The sequence below is a fragment of the Fundulus heteroclitus genome, chromosome 18, assembly GCF_011125445.2.
Source record: "Fundulus heteroclitus isolate FHET01 chromosome 18, MU-UCD_Fhet_4.1, whole genome shotgun sequence".
NCBI classification, from domain to species: Eukaryota; Metazoa; Chordata; class Actinopteri; order Cyprinodontiformes; family Fundulidae; genus Fundulus; species Fundulus heteroclitus.
In genome coordinates this window covers 11,363,175-11,380,210 of record NC_046378.1, presented here as the reverse complement: position 1 = coordinate 11,380,210, position 17,036 = coordinate 11,363,175, and the positions used below count along the sequence as shown (strand labels likewise).

At 42.1% G+C, this 17,036-nt stretch overlaps 1 protein-coding gene across 5 annotated transcripts in view; it reads left to right on the top strand.

The window, feature by feature from the left end:
• The window catches only part of dscamb (Down syndrome cell adhesion molecule b), a 162,169-nt gene that overhangs the window by 127,778 nt on the left and 17,355 nt on the right, over window positions 1-17,036 (top strand). For 2 of the 5 annotated variants that reach the window (XM_036150101.1, XM_036150102.1), the window contains exons 12-25: window positions 5,352-5,548; window positions 6,865-6,961; window positions 7,231-7,359; window positions 7,445-7,612; window positions 9,144-9,214; window positions 9,400-9,643; window positions 10,713-10,859; window positions 12,838-12,993; window positions 13,087-13,226; window positions 13,366-13,519; window positions 13,661-13,778; window positions 13,864-14,030; window positions 14,814-14,912; window positions 16,756-16,944. In XM_036150101.1, the coding sequence (XP_036005994.1) occupies window positions 5,352-5,548; window positions 6,865-6,961; window positions 7,231-7,359; window positions 7,445-7,612; window positions 9,144-9,214; window positions 9,400-9,643; window positions 10,713-10,859; window positions 12,838-12,993; window positions 13,087-13,226; window positions 13,366-13,519; window positions 13,661-13,778; window positions 13,864-14,030; window positions 14,814-14,912; window positions 16,756-16,944 (2,076 nt within the window). The remainder of the gene's footprint in view (window positions 1-5,351; window positions 5,549-6,864; window positions 6,962-7,230; window positions 7,360-7,444; window positions 7,613-9,143; window positions 9,215-9,399; window positions 9,644-10,712; window positions 10,860-12,837; window positions 12,994-13,086; window positions 13,227-13,365; window positions 13,520-13,660; window positions 13,779-13,863; window positions 14,031-14,813; window positions 14,913-16,755; window positions 16,945-17,036) is intronic. The other 3 variants (XM_012874825.3, XM_012874824.3, XM_021322707.2) reach the window with 2 other exon arrangements.

The following is a 17,036-nucleotide window of genomic DNA, read 5'->3' as shown; positions in this document are numbered from 1 at the left end:
ATTAACTCATTGAAGTCATCTATAACAACATTTGATAAAGGTTTTCGAACGAGATTCAAACAAATAAATTAATAGAAATGTATAGAAAGAGCCTAACAATGTGGGTAGTATGACCAATTATTCTCTAATTTAGCCTTTAGTTTTTTTATACAAATGGAAAAAGAACAACTCAACTTGGTTTATTTTCTTTTCTTTTTTTTTTGGAGATTTTTCGCGGCTCTAGTGGCTCGCCTAGCTCTGGATGTCATATGGACTGAACAAAGTCTTTAGTAGATTTAACACTAGATTAAGTTGTGAGATGGGTTAAAGATGGGTTAAAATAACTTTACGTCTAATGTTAAAGATCTTATATATTTGTTTAAACGGTCACCATCTTCCTACAGTATAATATAAGACAGGTACTCTTATATTATATTATATGGAGATTGTGAAATAAATCAAGCTCCTCTAGCTCCTCCCAGTGGTCCTACTGCTATTTGCAGCCTTATACCGCTCCTGGTCAGAAACAACCAATCAGAGCCAGACGTTCCTCCTGGCTCTGATTGGTCGTTGTTAGAAGTGTCAGTCAAGCTCAGGATCACTGGTGTGCTGCAAGTGGCACATGCTCTGAAGACAAAGGCAGGTAAAAAAAAAAACAGATGACTAAAGCTAAAGAGAAAGAATTAGACTGAGTAGGAAATAAAACAAGAATTAAAACCAGAGCAGCAGGGCAAGCTCTGCTGTGGGGGAGGAGTTGAAGCAGCAGATAACGGGGGGGGGGGGGGGGGGGGGGGGGGGGGGGGGGGGGTTTCCGGCTAATTTCACGCTTTACTCAGACCTCCCTACTGCAGCTTTAACGCTGCCAAAGACAATACGCAGTATTTGGATTCAAATGAGTAGTTCCCTTTTTTGGTTAAACTCTGCATTACTATTAACAGTTTAAATACAGCGACAACCACATCATAATTTCTAATTAGCCTTCATTTTGACAAATAATTTCGATTGTAACATTTTTGACCAGTGATTTGGTCTCACTGGGATTAAGTTTATTGCGCAGCATAATTTTACCTTTGGACCATTTCTCATTTGCTCTTGTGGAAAAGGTCAGTGAAGTCTGATCAAGGCGTTGACGCGAACAACTTTATGTTCTCCTCCTTAACCCAACAGTGTTGAGCCAGTGTTTGGTTAAAACTTACCCACCTTCGGTCCTAACACCTGAATTTAAGCATTTGGGTTTAAAAGCGCTAACCCAACAGCTCTTCTGTGTGTAACTCTGGACTAAAATTACAAGCCTTTAAATAGCAATGCAGAATCTCCTGAAACCGAGTTTACTTTAGGATCGCTAAAATAATCCACAGCATTCATTTGCCCAAATGGGGGTTGCAAGATTGGGCAAGGAAAATCTGAGTTATATATGTTATTTATATATAACCTTCCTGACTCAGTTCATCCAAAATAAAAGCAGTTTGACCCATGAAAGCCCTATTAGGTACTATGTGTCTTCTGCTGTGCCTGCATGTTTTTTTTTTACAACTGTTTCCCTTTTTCTTTTTTTCCCTTTTTTACTTGCATGCATGCTTCTTTTTTTAATCGTTGCATACAGATGCACGGCTCAGACTAGACCAGGAAGCCTTTGTTTGTCATTGTGTGTTTCTGAATGAGAATGCCTCTGCGTCTCTCCATGCGTGCATGTCTTTATTTGTGCTTGTTAGAGACAACAGCACGGCCAGCGGACCAGTCTGCTGTGTACGAATAATCAAAGTGGTCTCTCTCATCATTAAATCATGGCTGTCCTGGTGGGAGCCTAAGGAGGGAGATAGAGGGAGTGAGTGAGGGATCATAGTTAACGCTGCAGGGGTACATGCTCTCTCCCTCTCCTCCATCGTGTACTGAGGGTGAGATGTGTCATGAGCACAAGTCTTTTCTGCTCTCTTTGCTCGCCCACTTAGCTCCCCCAGACACAGCCGCTCGCACGCACGCACACACACACACACACACACACACACACACGCATGCACGCTCGCTCGTGCATATGCACACATAGTGAAACACTCCTGCTCACTGATATGTTATTCTGGAGTGTACAGACATTCACTCACTGACTCAGACACACAAACTGCATCTTTTTCTAGGAAGCAAAGACCTCTAACCAGAGCTGCACAGGGATCTGCCACATGTAGCTGCCATTGCCGTTCTGTTCGGTGACAGTGTTCTCTACAGCAGGCTAACTCCCCCAGCTACCACACACATTAGAACGAGCATCGTGACAAGGTTCGCATGGTATAAAAAGCACACGTCGTCTGAAAGCACACATCAAGGTGAACGATGATCTTTGCTGTTTCATTTTTTTTTTTTTAAATTAGAAGATCGGTGACCTGAGTCACCATGTGCAAAGTGACACAATCCATAAGCTTATTGTACCGATTAAAACTGACAGCTCTTTATTAAGCTATCAATATTAGAAAAACTGTAGAGAATACAGCGCTTAAATTGTTTTGGGATCTACTAAAAATTAGGGTCGATCCAAAGGGAAAGCAGCCTCACAGAGCCGGACAGTTGTGCAACTCTGAACTCGACTGGTTCTTCTCAGTTCAGGTTTTTAACTTTGTAACCTGCCTGTTTTTTTTAAGACTCTCCAACCAATCAGAACACCAAATCATCTCTTGCGGCACCAAACGCAATGGCCCAACAGGAGAAAAAAAGACAAATTAAACAACCGTTGCTTTATTACTGTTGATGGAGGCCTGATATTCAGTTTCGTAGATCTTCCTTTCTAGATGTTTGTTAGCATGGGGATTTCACAGCAACACCACTCTTAGCTGTGTCGTAACACCTGAGGTACAACTGTTTTGCCGGGCTAATATCAAATGACCCGTCTGACATAATGGGCAACAGCTTGACAGGTCAAAAAAGACTAAGACTAAATTGATGAATCAGACAAAGTTGCTCATCATCTATTTGGCCAGGAAAGCTGACAGGTGCATAGTTGGGAAGTGGGAATGAATGATTTATGGCTGTGCAGCCGAATGTCTTCAATGGTCATCCAATTGTTTGATGAATTACGCAGGCAATGTGCTGAAAGAAATTCAGCTGTTTTCTGAACGCTTCGGGTGTTTGTTGGTGACAGGCATTATGAAGACAGGAATAACGTTTTGGAGAAGTCCGAAGCAGGGTTAGGCTCAATGGCTGATCAGGGACAGCATTAATCTGAGAAACAGTCAAGAGGCCCGTGGTTACTCTGGAGGAGTTGTGGAGATTTACAGCTCATGTGGGAGCGCCTGCTGATTGGATGACTATTAGTTATGCACTCAACTAATCTGATCTTTATGAAAGAGAAACCTATTGATGAAAACAGCCATTAGAAGTCCCATATGCAGTCTGGCATCAGTCATCTAAGAAAAGAACCACAATCTAACTTTTCGGTCTTTGTGCAAAGGCTATGTGTGGCAGAAAAATAAATGTGCATGTCACCCAGAAAGCACCATCCACAACGTGAAACGTGGTGTTGGCAGCAGCATGCTTTGAGATGATTTTCTTCAGCAGAGATGGGGCAAGATAATCCGAATTGACTGGAAGATGGATGGAACTAAAAACAGGGCAATCCTGAAAACAAACAAAAAAAAAATACCAGAGGTGGCAGAGGACTTAGACCGGGGAGGAGGTTTATCTTCCAATAGGAAAATAAACCTATTGACCTTAGAATGACCTAGTCAAAGTCCAAGACAAGGCAAATTTATTTGTGTAGCACATTTCAGTGCAAAGACAATGCAAATTGCTTTACATGATTAAAATATAGGAAAATGAAACAAAATAAAACGTGGAAAAATAGAAACTAAAAGCAAATATTAAAAACAGTTGGACTACAAATTTGAACTAATGATGTTTCAGTAAAACAGTTTAACTAGAACAGTCAAAGGCAATACTAAACAAATATGTTTTTAATCTTGATTTAAAGGAACTCAGGCTTTTAGCACTTTTACAGTTTTCTGGAAGTTTGTTCAAGATAAGTGGAGCATAGGAACTAAATGCTGCTTCTCCATGTTTAGTTCTGGTTCTATGTATGCAGAGTAGGCTGGAGCCAGAAGACCTGAGTGGTCTGGAGGGTTGATACACTGATAACAAGTCTGTGATGTATTTAGGTGCTAAGCCATTTAGGGATTTATAAACTAACAGAAGGATGTTAAAGTCTATTCTCTGAGATCCAGGGAGCCAGTGTAAGGACTTTAGAACTGGGGTGATGTGCTCTACTTTCTTAGTCTTAGTGAGGACGCAGGCAGCCAGACTTAAATCCAACTGAATACCCGTAGCAAGACTTAAAGATAACTTTTTACAGATGCTCTTCATCCAATCTTAAACTTGGATTCTAGAAAATCTTTCTTCAGCCTTGCAAAGCTGGTAGAGAGGTGTTATAAAACATTTGCATAATCACATCAAAAGGTGGTTCTACAGAAAAGTGACACAGAGGAGCAAAACACAAAAGAACACCACACTTTTCTGCATTTAAAAAAAAGGTTTAACCGTGTATAGTTTTCCTTCTACTTCTCTATATGTTATATGTTGTATAGTGATTTGAATATCCTTTGTGAACAGATACAAATCTGACTGATCACATTTTAGGCTATTATTATAATTAATAAGATTAGATACCTTAAGATGAACAAAGTGAAACTTTTATATTCAGTAATTTCCATAAGTTAATATGACATACACCCAGCCCAAAATGTTTAGGTTAAAAAAAAAAACCTTGAAAGGGTCATTAAAACAGGCTCAGCGTTCTGATCAGGAGTCAGCTTTAAGTAGAAAAAAAATGATGACATAAAAGGAAGTATGGGAGTGTTATCCGTGTTTAGTGATTTCAAACTGAAGGTGAAACGTTCACAGCGTATATTCATGCCACTGATCGACACACACTTACACACCAACTAGATCTGCTGCTAATGAGCTCGGTGTGTGGTTACAGCATAGAGCCAGACTGGCTCCACTCTCAGACTGATGGGAGTTCACACAGGAGTCAGAGCTCCCCCCCCCCCACCTCCCAGCCCTCTGCCTCATCTTCAGAAAAGCAGCATGTTACCGTTCGCTGTCGTTATCAAAGCGGGCGCAGGTTCACCTTAAGGGCTCCTTTTGCAGCCTCTAAGTACAGGGGGAGACTGGCAGACTCAAACGGGACTCCAGGATGGTCCCCCGGAGTGTTTTAATGTTTGTCACGGTTATCTCAGCGGAAGGGAAGCCGGCATTTTTCCCTGCACAAAGCAAGGCAAAAACACAAATTCATCTTAGTTTTAATTTTGTGCAAAAGTATCTCCGCTCTGCTGACCCTGTTATGGTATTCATTACTTTGCGATTTCATCTCCTCGCTTCCTGCTCCCCAGTACCGGCCATGATCACCTCCTACCCAAACACCACTCTGGCCACGCAGGGCGAGGAGAAGAGGATGAGCTGCATCGCTCACGGGGAGAAACCCATCATGGTTCGCTGGGAGAAAGAGGAGCGCATCATCAACCCCGAGACCAGCCGATACGTGGTTACTGTCAAAGAAGTGGCTGACGAAGTCATCTCCACACTGGTGGTGAGCAATCATGGCCGAATGTGAGGGGAGAGATGATGCTGTGAAAAAATATTTGACCTCCTACAGATTTCTTCTGATTTGTCTTATTGCCACACTCCAATGTTTCAGATCTTTAAATGGATGTAATGTCAGATAAAGTTAATACAAATAACTGTTTTCATTATTTAACCAGGCCCTGTGTGCGAAACCTGATGACTGAATGTATAACATGTGCCATTAAGCACATGTTATACCTGGCTACAAGTTTTTTTGTTTTTTTTTTACAACAGGAATATCCTTGCAGAACTGTTTTAATTCAGACAAATTAAGGGCTTTGTTTGAGCAGGGGCCACACTGTCTCAATCAGACTGGAATCTGTGCTTTGATTAAACCACTCCACAATCTTTGTTGTTTTTTTCCCAAGAGGCAGGCTTGCTAGTGCTCCTTAGATCATTGCCCTATATAGCCAAAACAAGCCTGGGTTTAAAGTCACAGAATGATGGCCTGACACAATTCAAGGCTTTTTCATAGAGGACCGAATGAATGGCTTCATCAAATAAGGCACGTTGTCAAGTTCCCAAAGGAGCAAAGCAGGACCGGATCAGGTTTGACTCCTAATATAAGATCCTTTTCTAAAACGCTGTTAGTTTTACACTATAAGGTTAGCCTTATAGTGTCGTGTCAGTCTGTGGAAAATTTTCCCAAAAGTTTTGGGGATCCTCCAGATGTTTTTGGGGAAATGTGAGACACGCGTTCATGTTCTCTTACTTCATCGGTGGTTTTCACCTGGGAGCTCTCCTATGGCTGCCATTTTTGCCCAGACTCCTTTTTATTTTTTTTCATTAAAATCTGACCCTAACTGAGGTGGTGAGGCCTGCAATGCTTCAGATGTTGTTCTGGATTGTTTTGTGATCTTCGCAATGGGTCGCTAATGTGCTGTTTTGGTGACTTTGGTAGGCTAAGGTTCACCGCTGGTCCACGTTTTCTCCACCTGTGGATGATGGCTCTCACCGTGGTCCACCATATTCCCAAAGATGTAGAAACCGTTTTATGACCCTTTCCATAGTTATCGATATGAGCGACTTTGTGTCTAACCTGTTCCTGAATTTCAATAGATCGGAGCACTTTTTCCTAATTCAACAAATAGTTATAATTTAGTTTTAACTCTCCGTCTTGGCTTCGAACAGAAGGTTTTTGGCTTTACCTCGGAGTAGAAACTGCTGGGGGAAGAAAATCACACACGATTCTGTGCCTGGAATGAACCAATTTTATATATAGAAGTGGTAAGCCCAGCTGTGCCTGTTTGAAAACCCAGAGCGTCGTGCATTTCTCTGTAGATCATGCCGACTGTTCGTGAGGACTCGGGGTTCTTCTCCTGTCACGCCATCAACTCCTTCGGCGAGGACAGAGGCATCATACAGCTGACAGTGCAAGGTAAGATTTCTACTCCTCTGAGCTCAGCAAGGTTGTTTTTAGGGGATGTGGAATAAAGGCTTCTCTAAGAGTACTGAAGATTTCTTTTATTATTTCTTTCCTGCATTTATTAAAGTTTAAGATGGAAGTTCTGGTATCCATATGACCCCACTGGTAGAATAATGTTAATTGACCATAGGGGTTATCTTTATACACGTATGTTTGAGGAGATCTGCTCATCCTGTTTCTCCATTTCTCTAAACGTGACTTCCTTGTGCGCATGTCCTCAGAACCACCTGATCCTCCAGAGGTGGAGATCCGGGAGGTCAAAGATCGAACCATAGCTCTCCGCTGGACCATGGGGTTTGACGGCAACAGTCCCATCACGGGATACGATATTGAGTGCAAGAACAAATCAGGTGAAAGAAGAGGAAATTGAGGTTAAAAATAAAGCTTCACTGAACTTCATTTTATGTTCACAATTTCCTATCTTGCTTCTTCCAGCTTCATGGCTGTCAGCCCAGGTAACCAAAGACGTGTCACCGCAGCTTAACCAAGCCACTATAATTGACCTCCACCCCTCCTCCACTTATAACATCCGCATGGTTGCCAAGAACATCATTGGCAACAGCAACCCCAGCAATGAGCTCACCATCACTACTGATGAAGCAGGTTAGTTCGCTTCATGTGAGGAGGACATGCCGCTCCCTTTGACTTTATATGACACACACACCTGGCCGCCAACTCCAAAGCGTCTTAAAGCTGAAAACCAGTAATGATGTACTAAAAAAAAAGCCAATCCTATACCAAGTTTAAAAAAAAAAAGAAGAAAAGATTAATTTATGACACTGTGGAGGGAAATATTTTTGTCATTTGCCACAAACCTCAATGAAATGCAATACTGTCAGTTCTGATTCTAAAAATGTGTACAGGGACGGTCACGTCGCATAGCTGTCTCAAAGCATAACAGGTGTGATGGCCATACTACATTATCTTTCAACGCAGGAAGCATCTAGTAACACAAAAACCGGTGGGCGCACATGCACTCCCAGCCTAAATGTGCACATTCACAGGCAGATCGGCATGAACGGCATTGCGCACTGGATACATGTTTATTACACATTTACTTATTTCACGTATTGGTGCTCTAGTGGAGATTCCAAAATATGAGCTCTGTCTTCTGTAACCCCAGTCGGTCGAGGCAGATGACCGTTCATACTGAGCCCGGTTCTACTGGAGGTCACTTCATGCTTGCTCAGTATGAGTTAATGCTGCAAAGCCATGGACAATGCAGACGACTCTCCCTGTGGCTCTACGGTTCTTCAGGAGTGAATGCTGCTTGTCGGGACTTTGAAGCAATCTACTGGCTCCCTTATATAGGACATTTTTGACCAATCTGTATAATCTGTTTGAATTTGACTTTGTAAAGTGCCTTGAGAAGACATGTTTCATGAATTGGCGCTATATAAATAAAATTGAATTGAATTGAATTGAATTATAATCTCAACATTATCTGAAACAAACAAACTTTTGATGGAGAAAAGGATTTCACATGTTACACAAGCAACAGCATTTCCTTATTTTAATCTTTACATTGAGGACAGATAAACAGAACAATTTTTTATTTTTTATTTCTCCTGACAAAATTGATTCACTCACTCTTATTAGAGGTTTTTAAGCTTTGGTTCTTGTCAGTTTTTGACAATACTCAATCGTTTTTGACAATATACAATACATTTGGGAAGAAAAAAAGATCCAAAGAATGATCATCCTAAAATGAATGACTGCGTAGCTGTCGAGACTATAATCTCACACGAATGAGAAATAGAGCTGGTCAGCGGTGCTTTTAGTTAGTCTTCTAAGTGTCCACTTATCCTCTACTGCTTATAATGATTCCTCCTGGGCATTATAGCATGCTGAAATGGCACATTCCATCAAATTAATAACTAAAGTGAAGTTTTAAACATCTTGTATTATCATTCTTTTTGTCTCGTTATTTGAGGGCTAAGTGGCGAAGATGTTGGATTGTTTTTAATCATTATTGATGTGAGGCAAAAGCTTTAATATGCGCCACTGAGCGAGAGAGAAGAAATCCTTAGCCCAACGGCGCTATCTAGTGGATATTTGTGTTTGTCTTCTTTGCAGTTTTCAGTGCAGATTTGTGGTTAATGGTAAAAAAAAAAACGTTATGTCTCATTCACAGCTCCTGATGGCCCCCCACAAGATGTCACTCTGGAGCCCACCTCCCCCCAGAGCATCAAGGTTTCCTGGAAGGTACGCTCAGGGATTCATGTCACACATTGACAGCAGGAGTTCGGCTGTATGATAATGACGCAACATGCTAAATAGTTTTACCATAAAAGTAAAAACACTGAGAAAGTTGGGATTAAAAAGAAAAAACATGGTCAGGTGTGACGGTCATCTTTGTTTCCTACTCTCTCATATCGTGTCGTCCACAGCCTCCCCAGAAGCATCTGCAGAACGGCGTGATCCGCGGCTACCAGGTGGGCTACAGGGAGTACAGTCCCGGTGGGAGTCACCAGTTCACCATCATCAGCGTGGATTCGACAGGGGACACCACGGAGAGCATCGTGCTGGACAATCTGAAGAAGTTCACTCAGTACAGCGTGGTGGTCCAGGCTGCTAACAGAGCTGGAACAGGACCTTCTTCCCAGCAGGTGGTAACCAAGACCCTGGAGGATGGTGAGCTGGGGGCCTGGGGGTCTTATACAAGATTATTGTCCCTCTGAAAAGTAGTCATGCTCTGTAAACCTTTTTTCACGTTTTTGTCACATGATAACAAAAACATTCCTTTCTTCAAGGTTGTAAACGATTGAGAAACAGAAAGTTGTGATTTGAAAAAGAAAAGGAAACGGACACGTTGTTTTCTACGATTTTTTTTTTTTTTTTACAGATAAAATGCAGTCCAACCAATCACCTTCAGAAGTTAGTAATTAAAATACATGTGTAATTTAATCTCAGCATAAATACAGCTGTCCTGCGAAGGCCTTAGAGGTTTGTTAAAAGGCATTAGTGAACAAACAGCATCGTGAAGACCAAGGAAGACAGCAGGCAGGTCAAAAGAAAATGCTGAGCGCTGTTTAGTCCATAACATGGGAAGAGGATGGCACTCCTGCAAGCCTACTAAGACATGGTCATCTATCTAAACTGACTGGCAGCACAGGGGTGGCATTTATCAGAAAAGCAGTCAAGTCATAAAAAATAAGAACCTTTAGCCTGTTCCCTTATTTGTCCCTTTCTGTCAATCACATTAAATCATAATAATATGCATTTAATGTGAATATATGAAGATCAACGGTTGCAGATACATTTTCAAGACACTGTAGATGTTTTTTTTTTTAAACCTCACTCAGCCAGTCTCATCTCATGCATGCCTATTTACCTGCTGTGGCATGAGAGATAGCAAAACTAGTTGTAGAAGGGCGCCATCTACTGGACACATTTTGAGCTGACGTAAGCTGAAGGCAAGATTTGTTTGAAAATAAACTTTTTGTATTTGACTCTCATTTGGATCAAATAAGTATGATCATAGAAACTTCCAGGAACTGCTCAGAACCAAGACAAGTGAATCAATGTGGGTTTTTTTTTTCAACCTCTGTCAACTCTTTCTCTCAGACTCCTGTTGTTAAAAAAAAGAAGAGATTTTCACATGGGCAGTTCAGTAAGAACAATGACTAAATGAGCTGTTAAAAAAACTTGATCACACATCCAGAACCTTTGGACCTAAACTCTCCTCTTTTATCCTGGACAGTGCCCTCTCGACCTCCTGAAAATGTCCTGGCCGTGGCCAAGTCTCCAGAGGTGATCTCCCTCTCCTGGATGCCCCTGCCCAGAGAATCTCTCAATGGGAACCTGCAGGGCTACAGGGTCATCTACTGGGCCAACCTGCCTGATGGAGGTACCGACTTTAAAACACAGAGAAACACTTTAACTAATGTAGTTAGCTTGATTTTAATTGAGGACTCATTAAGGGAACTTTTTCTAGCGTGCTGTAATTGAACCACCAGCTGGAAGCTTTGGATTTGGCATAATGTTATATGGTTGAGTTTAATATTAGCTCTTATGAACTAATTACACATCTGATGAACAGGCACTAATTTTCACAGCCTTACATAATAAGGTTGGTATTCTTCTAAGGCAGCGGTTCCCAAACTTTTTTACCCGCGGACCCCCTTCTGTGTCCCATCCGGTTTGACGCACCCCCAATCTTTGAAAAAAAAAAAAAAAAAGAAATTTGCAGTTGCAGTTACAACTCAACCATCATAACAAAGGTTTAATTTATAACATAATTGGAATTAAACTGCAGTATAGTTACACACAACATCCACAACAGAATCCTGAGGATTTTCAGGTGCATCGGTGGTTCAGCGTGGAGCCAGAGAAAGAAAGAGACTCTCAGATTGGCCACACCTCCACAACATGAAACGTCTCTGAAACAGAGACCCTCCAGGTGGATTAACGGACTAAACTCTGATGATCTACCTGTGTGTGTTCTCACTTTATTTCAGCAGCTTCTAAATCTGAGTCTGACTCACAATTTACGCCGCAAAATAGAAACATGAAGAAATTTTATTTGATTTATGTCCGATGACGAGCAAGCGAGCGAGGGAGAGAGAGAGAGAGAAAGAGAGAGAGAGAAAGAGAGAGAGAGAACACTTTGGTAGAGCGGCACAGAGTAACAATAACAGAGCGCTCGATAAAGCTGTTATTAATCAGAGAAATACAAAGTTATTTCCTGATTGCTTCACGGCAGGTAAACACGCCCATGGCAACACGCCTCAGCTCCCCGCAGCCCCACCGCCGGTTGCCGGTTTCCCTCTTCCGGTCTGCATACGCGCTAAAACTGCATCTTTAAAATGAACTGCACCTTTCTGAATCATATTATCCAATGAAAAGTATTGCAGCTCTGTGCATGAACATAGTCAAGAAACCTCGTCTACCACCGATTTTCCCACCAGCAGCAGCAGCGGTGGCAGCAGCGGTTCAGAGTCACGGCACCATGAGCCGCGCTGTTTGTAGCCGCTGCACGATCGATAAGATGGACCGTCACTCAATTTAGTCTTATAAATAAAACTTACGGCCCGAATTAATTTTTCCCTCCGCTGACGCAAACGACATAAAGTGAATAGAGAGAAAGAGACATTTTCTGTTTTAGTTCTCTCCTCTGTTGCCTCTGATTCCTCTCTCTGTCTTGGTTCCTCTCCTCCTTCATCACTAACTTTGATCTTAGATGTCTCAGCTGCATGACAGTTTCCCCCGATTTCAGCCAATTGAGCATATTTGCGAGAATGAATGAAGTAGAGGCCACAAGCTAGGTGCGCATATACAGCACAATACGTAGAAGAAGAACTTCCTCGATATTTCATCTTAAAATGAAGTGTAGAAGAAGACTTCTTCTAAATAGATTTTCATGTGAATACATTTTTACTTGTTAAATTTACAGTTTTTGATTTAAATTTTTACATAGCAAACGTTTATTTCCAGGTCTTTATGGTGTGGGGAAAAAACAGACCGCCATAAAATTTTTCATCTCACGCACCACACTTTGGGAATCCCTGTTCAAAGCTAACTAACAATACTTAGAATCAGGATCTGTCTGTCTGCTATATTTCTAATGGAAAGCACTGAAAAGCAACAAAGGGAAGCCATGAGCCAGTAATAGAAAGTATCATTACATACCAGCTACACCTTAATGTTTACAATAATCTATTTTCATTTTGTTCCTTGAATAAACTAGCTCAGTGATTTAGGTTTTCGTCATGTGAAAAAAGTCTGACAGATCATTTTCTGTTTGAAATTGCAACTCATTTCATGAATCAGCACCAAATCCACACCTTAGACTTGACTGACTCAATGCGTCTCCTCGTCTGTGTCAGAACTGGGCGAAATTAGGAACGTGACGACGGGTCAGCCGTCTCTGGAGCTGGACGGGTTGGAGAAGTACACCAACTACAGCATCCAGGTCTTAGCCCTCACTAACGCTGGAGATGGAGTTCGTAGTGAACAGATCTATGTTCGCACCAAAGAAGATGGTATGAGCAGTGTTTTTTTTTACTATCAGTTATCTATGTTTGTGTGCTACTGGAGAGCTCATAATAATGACTCTGCCCTGTTTACCGCTCTAGTTCCTGGCCCACCAGCGGGCGTGAAGGCTGCAGCCTCCAGCATCTCGGCCGTGTTCGTCTCCTGGCTGCCTCCACTTAAACTTAACGGCATCATCAGGAAATACATCGTCTTTTGCTCTAACCTGCATCCCATGGTATTAGCATTTGTATACCATGAGATTTCCGCGATCCTCTGTCTCTTTTTATTCACGCTGAGCCAATGCAGCCACATTTCCTAGACTCTTAAGTGTTGCTGCAAACTTGTGTTACATTTTCCTTTGTCTCCTCTTGGGTTTACAGGTGATGAGTGAGTTTGAGGCATCTCCCGATAAATATTTTTACAGGATCCCCAATTTGGCTCGAAACAGACAGTACAGCGTCTGGGTGGTGGCTGTGACTGCTGCGGGGCACGGCAACAACAGCGAGAAGATCACCGTGGAGCCTCTGGCCAAAGGTACCGGATCCCACACTGTCTCCCCAATAGTCAGATGGATGAAGACTTTGTGGATGCTTAAAGCAGACGTGCATGATTTCACATCGGTGCCTTTTTGCCATCTCTCTAAAATGTTGCTGTTTATGTTCATGTCGCTCTCAGCTCCAGCTAGGATCCTGACATTTAATGGAACGGTCACCACTCCCTGGATGAAGGACATTGTTTTACCATGCAAAGCTGTTGGGGACCCGCCTCCCACCATCAAATGGCTCAAGGGGAAGTAAGTCGGGAGCATTCGGCGGTCCATTTTACTGCCCGGGACCTGAGCTATTCCCGGAACCAGAAATGTTCTTGTTTGCTTCCAGCACAAACGGGACGCCCACGCCTGTTATCGTGGACGGTCGGCGTAGCGTCCAGGGCAACGGCAGCTTCATTATCCGTACGGTCAAAGCGGAGGATTCTGGGAACTACAGCTGTGTAGCCGGCAACAACTGGGGCTCGGATGAGATCACGCTGAACCTGCAGGTCCAAGGCAAGCGGTCAAAATTATTTTACCAATTATTAAAGTCGGTGTATTTTCTCTCTGACACCACTGGGTGGTTGTGGTTATAGCATTGCGCTTGTGTCCCAGAGGTTCTGGGTTCAACTCCCACAGGCTGCCACTCTGGCTCCCTGAACAAGACCCTTTATCCCACATTGCACCGCACAGTGGCAGCCCACTGCTCCCCAAGGGGATGGGTTAAATGTAGAGAACTATTTTCATTTCATTTAGTGGTCTGGAGGGTTGATACCCTCCAGACCACTCAGGTCTTCTGGCTCCAGCCTGCTCTCCATACCTAGAACCAGAACCAAACACGGAGAAGCAGCATTCAGTTCCTATGCTCCACTTATCTGGAACAAACTTTCAGAAAACTGTAAAAATGCTGAAAGCCTAAGTTCCTTTAAATCAAGACTAAAAACACATTTGTTTAGGACTGCATTCGACTGCACTAGTTAAATAGTCAAATGCAAATTTATTTATTTATTTTCCCCAAATGCTTTTTCCTACTTGCTTTTTTCTGCTTTATTTCCTGTATTTTAATCATGTAAAGCACTTTGCATTGTCTGTGTACTGAATTGTGCTATATAAACAAATTTGCCTTGCCTTGCCTTGCCTTGGAATGTATATTGCAATGACAATAAAGATGATTATTATTATTATTATTATATCATACATAGGGAATCATGGGTGCCGATTGATTTTGATTGAAATAAAACCATAAACTGGTGACTAAAAGGACGAAGCATGACCGTTACACTGACCTATCATCCACAGTACCCCCTGACCAGCCCCGCCTCACGGTTACCAAGACTACCACCACATCAATCACGTTGTCATGGATACCTGGAGACAACGGCGGGAGCTCCATCAGAGGTGAGGGTCTCAGCCTCTTCGTGTCCAGCAACTGAGCCAAAGTGGGAAGTTCGATTACAGCTGAATGTGAGGGACGCGGCCATGAATAAGTTGCAGCTTCATACTAATGTGAAAACAATCAGCTGCTGTCTGCAAGTGTTTGACAGCCGCTGTCCGCGCTCTTGCACTTTGGTCTAACTCTGCCGTTCCATAAGTGGATCTCATTATGTGCTGGGAGAGCACAGCAGTTAAATCCAAAAAGCTAGATTAAAAAAGCAGGAGAAAAAGATTACATCCCTTTTAGAGGAAGATTAAAGCGTTCCATCTTACAGCGCAATCACAACAAGACTATTTGTGGCGATCTATCATTGTTTCTAATCAACCTGCTCCTGTCTTTTGTGTTGTAGACGCCATAGAAGCAGTTCAAGATACCTTCTTGGTTATATTTGCTTTGCTTGCCTCCTTATAACATCATCCATCACCACAGGACACTTGCCACAGCTTACTATGTTCTCTATGTAGCCCTGCTGAACACATGGAGGGGATCAAATCGTGGTTGTTCAAGTAAAAGAAATATCTGATCATGATGCTTGGATGTAGAGGTGCATAGTTTTAGACAAAAAACATGCAATTGTAATGTTGTGTTAAAAATTACGATGATATTCGTGATTTATTCTATTTTCCTTACCCCTCTCTGTCTCCTCCATCATGATGATGTCCTCATCAGTTTCTAGATCATGTTCACAAAGATCTACACAGTATATGTTGGCATACAAGAGGCCAGATAAATCAGTCACAGGGAGGATTTAATGTAATGCACCAGAGATAATGTTTTGCAAATACTGTGTCCAAGTATTCGGCAAAATACTACTTGGGTGTTGCAACATTGCACCCACTGCTATAGCGATGGCAACTGCGATTCAGTATGTGGTGCAGCTCTACTTGAATGTGAAAGAAAGAGTTGTAAATGTGCAGATGAAAACAGCATCTGTGCATTTTCTTCTGTCTGCCGAACATTAGTGTCATGTTTTGCCCTTCGAGTTATCTTTTAGAAACAATAGATGCCTCACAACCTCTTTCTGATTTATATTTTGAATTTTAAAGTCATAAAGTTCTCCCTTCCTTTTCTAATATAAATCTCCATAGTTATTTTGTTATGGATTTTTTTCACCTCTTTTTTTTGTGTCCTGTCTGGCAATTGTTGTCTTAATGCCAAAAAGAGAGCCCAATAGATTTTACTTTCACAAGCAGGGCCTTACTGCTTTCACCATAGTGCTCGACTTAATTCATATATGCAAGAAGCTTTATTGTAATCTATGCAGAGAATATTTCATGTTAAATGGTAGAAGAGAGAAAAAACGAGAAAAGGTGAAAGAGAAAGGGGACAGAAAAGGGAGAGAATGATGCATCCTCAGTCTGCTTCTTCACCTGCAAAAAGAGATATAAAAAGAACAGTAAAACCAATTGATAAGGTATTACAGGTTCAAACAAGCAACACCTTGATGCCATCACTGAAAAACATACCGCACCAACCAGTACGCGATGTACAAAGTGACAGCCCAACAACACAGGGTGTTTCTGTAAAGAAGTGAATTTGTAAGCACCTGGATCCAAGAACCTGCAGGTATTTGGGAGAGTGCGTCTGTGCATGTTAGGCTTATCAATGATAAAAATGCTCAATAGTGATTGTGAAGAGCCAAAGAACCGCCCCCCCCCAGAGCACCAAGGCAGACACCTCTATTTTTTCTACAGAGGTCTGCAAACACAACAAGATTCTGCCATATTCAAATTTGTGTTGATTCTGAACCAAATATGGATTCCTCTCAGTTTCCTTCTTTTCCTCTCACACGTCCCTTTTTTTCAGGGTACATTCTGCAGTACTCAGAGGACAACAGCGAGCAATGGGGCAGTTTTCCCATCAGCCCCAGTGAGAGGTCATACCGTCTTGAGAATCTGAAGTGCGGCACATGGTACAAGTTCACCCTGACGGCCCAGAACGCTGTGGGTCCAGGACGCATCAGTGAGATCATCGAAGCAAAGACCCACGGGAAAGGTGAACAGGGTTGTAATCTTATTCTTTTATTCTTGTTTTTAACCTCCCAGTTAAACACATTACTGAAATAATTATTTATGGGAATGTTTTTT